This window comes from Elephantulus edwardii, unplaced genomic scaffold, assembly GCF_000299155.1.
Source record: "Elephantulus edwardii isolate Elephantulus edwardi_28Jun2011 unplaced genomic scaffold, EleEdw1.0 scaffold00058, whole genome shotgun sequence".
NCBI classification, from domain to species: domain Eukaryota; kingdom Metazoa; phylum Chordata; class Mammalia; order Macroscelidea; family Macroscelididae; genus Elephantulus; species Elephantulus edwardii.
In genome coordinates, this window is record NW_006399808.1 from 16734606 (window position 1) to 16737172 (window position 2567).

At 42.2% G+C, this 2567-nt stretch overlaps 1 protein-coding gene across 1 annotated transcript in view; it reads left to right on the forward strand.

The window, feature by feature from the left end:
* Positions 1-2567, forward strand: part of LOC102864990 (junctophilin-1-like) — a 54592-nt gene that overhangs the window by 35742 nt on the left and 16283 nt on the right. Inside the window, exon 4 of the mRNA XM_006887573.1 lies at positions 1830-2564. Within this exon, the coding sequence (XP_006887635.1) occupies positions 1830-2564 (735 nt within the window). The remainder of the gene's footprint in view (positions 1-1829; positions 2565-2567) is intronic.

Here is a 2567-nt window from a genome sequence, read left to right on the forward strand (position 1 = left end):
GAGATAAAAGAATGTATATAGAAAAAAATTAAATTTATTACAGACATAAATAAGAGTATTTGCAAGAGAAACAATGAGGAAGAGAGACTAAGAACACAGAGAGGTCAAGAAAACCAAAATTAAAATGTTACTTAGGCTAGACCCATTTAAAAATTATATAATGTTGTTGGAAGCCATCCAGCCAACTATGACTCATAGAGCCCCTATTTGTTGAGGATGAAATTCTAAGTAGAGGGGAGCTCTGGTGGCCTAGTGGCAAGGAGCTGCAACTACAATCCCAGAGGCGGATGGTTCAAATCCACCAGATGCTCTGCTGGGGAAGGAGGGGCAGTCTCCTCCTGTACCAGTCAGATCTGATTTGGCGGTACACTCACACAAAATAATAAAATAATTTAAAAAAATTTAAAAAAGAAATTCTAAGTAGAAAATAAAGAAATTAGTTGTTGATGCACCTCTTGTACATTTTTAATTTATCCTTTCACCAGAGAAAATTCCTTTTATTAGTTTAACACTTGATAATTCAAGTCCACTATGTGTCAAATTTTGGGCAATGGCGGTAGATCCCAAATTTCATAGACTAAAGGAAGGAATGGCTGGTCCATTGCTGTCATCAGAACTGACTCACAGCCAACTCTAAATTGGGTTTCCAAGGTTCCAAGTAGCACTGGCAGATATTACCTATTTCCCCCCACAAAGCTGGATTCAAATCATCAACTTCAGGCAGATTTGGCGTGGACAGCACAATTTCCTAGAGAATAAGCCACCACAGCTCTCTTAACAAAGGAATAAGAAATAAAAAAGTGAAGGCAACTCTCTTAAGATGTCTAGGAATGAGAAAAAGATCAAGAGAATTCAAAAAAGTATGGAAAATCTTAAGATAAGTGGTTTACAAATGGTAGAAATCTGTAATATATTTACACGTTAATAGAATGTTCTTATTGTTGTTGATAGCCTTCAAGTCAATCACAATTTTGTAGAGAGTCTAAGAACAAAAGGCCTGAAGCTTTTCTATAGCTATCAACATTTATCAAAGTTCATAGAGTTTCCAGTGGCATGTTGTTTAGTATACTATATTAAATACCAAGTCTGGCTTTCCATGTCACTTCGTAATTCAAAGTAAAACAACTCTTCTCCTCAATAAAATTAAAATCTCTTTAAATAAATTTTAAAATACTAGTTGTGGTGTTATCAAGTGGATTCTAACACATAACAACCCTGTGGGTTACAGTACAAAAGCCTGCCCAATCTTGCACCATCTTCAACATCTCAGCTGTACTTCAGCACACCATTGCAAATCTGTGTCAGTCTTTCTCTCTAAGTGACTTATTATTATCTGCTCTCTACTTTTGCAAGCAAGATGTCCTTTACCAGGCATTGTTGTTTGTTCTTTGATGCCGTCGAGTCGTAGACGACTCATAGCGATCCTATGAACGAGCAGTCTGAGCACTGTTCGTACATAGAGTTTTCGGAGACAAGCCATTTCGGAAGTGGATGCCGCTCCTGCTTCCAGTTACCAGGCATTAGCCTCTCTTAATAACATTCCCAAAGTAAGCATCTAAGGAACTCTCTGTTTACACTTCTTACAAGGCAGATATGTTTGTTCTTTTGACAATTTATCCTGGAGAATAGAAAGAAAATATGGCTAATCTTCTAATGCATTTAGTTATTTTTACTTTTATGTCTAATTAAATCTGAAACTAGCTGCCTTGCTCACCAACTGAAAGAGATCTATATTAGACTCTAGTCAAGAAATGTGATCCAACCCAACGTGGAAATTATTGAACAAATTATTGAACAACAAAAAAATATTGAACAATGAAAAAAAAAAGAAGAAGGATTCTTCTTACCTGGTACCTACCAGGGCCAGTGGGCCGGAGGCATGCGACACGGATACGGGGTGCACCAGAGCGTGCCCTACGGCATGGCCACGGTGATCCGCTCGCCCCTGCGCACCTCCTTGGCCTCGCTGCGCAGTGAGCAGAGCAACGGCAGCGTGCTCCATGACGCCGCTGCTGCTGCCGCCGCAGACAGCCCGGCTGGCACCCGAGGTGGCTTCGTGCTCAACTTCCAGGCCAACTCTGGCCTCTCGGCTGGGAAGAAGAAAGGAGGCCTGTTCCGGCGAGGCTCCCTTCTCGGCAGCATGAAACTCCGCAAGTCCGAATCCAAGTCTTCCATCTCCAGCAAGCGCAGCTCGGTCCGCAGCGACGCGGCCATGAGCCGGATCAGTTCCAGTGACGCCAACTCCACAATTAGCTTCGGCGACGTCGACTGTGATTTTTGCTTGGTGGAAGACCATGTGGACACCACCACCACGGAAACCTACATGGGTGAGTGGAAGAACGACAAGCGCAGTGGTTTCGGCATCAGCGAGCGCTCCAACGGCATGAAGTACGAAGGCGAGTGGGCAAATAACAAGAGGCATGGATATGGCTGTACAGTGTTTCCTGATGGCTCCAAAGAAGAGGGAAAACACAAAAATAATGTTCTGGTCCGTGGAATAAGGAAGCAGCTCATACCAATAAGAAATACAAAAACTAGGGAGAAGGTGGACAGAGCAATTGAAGGTG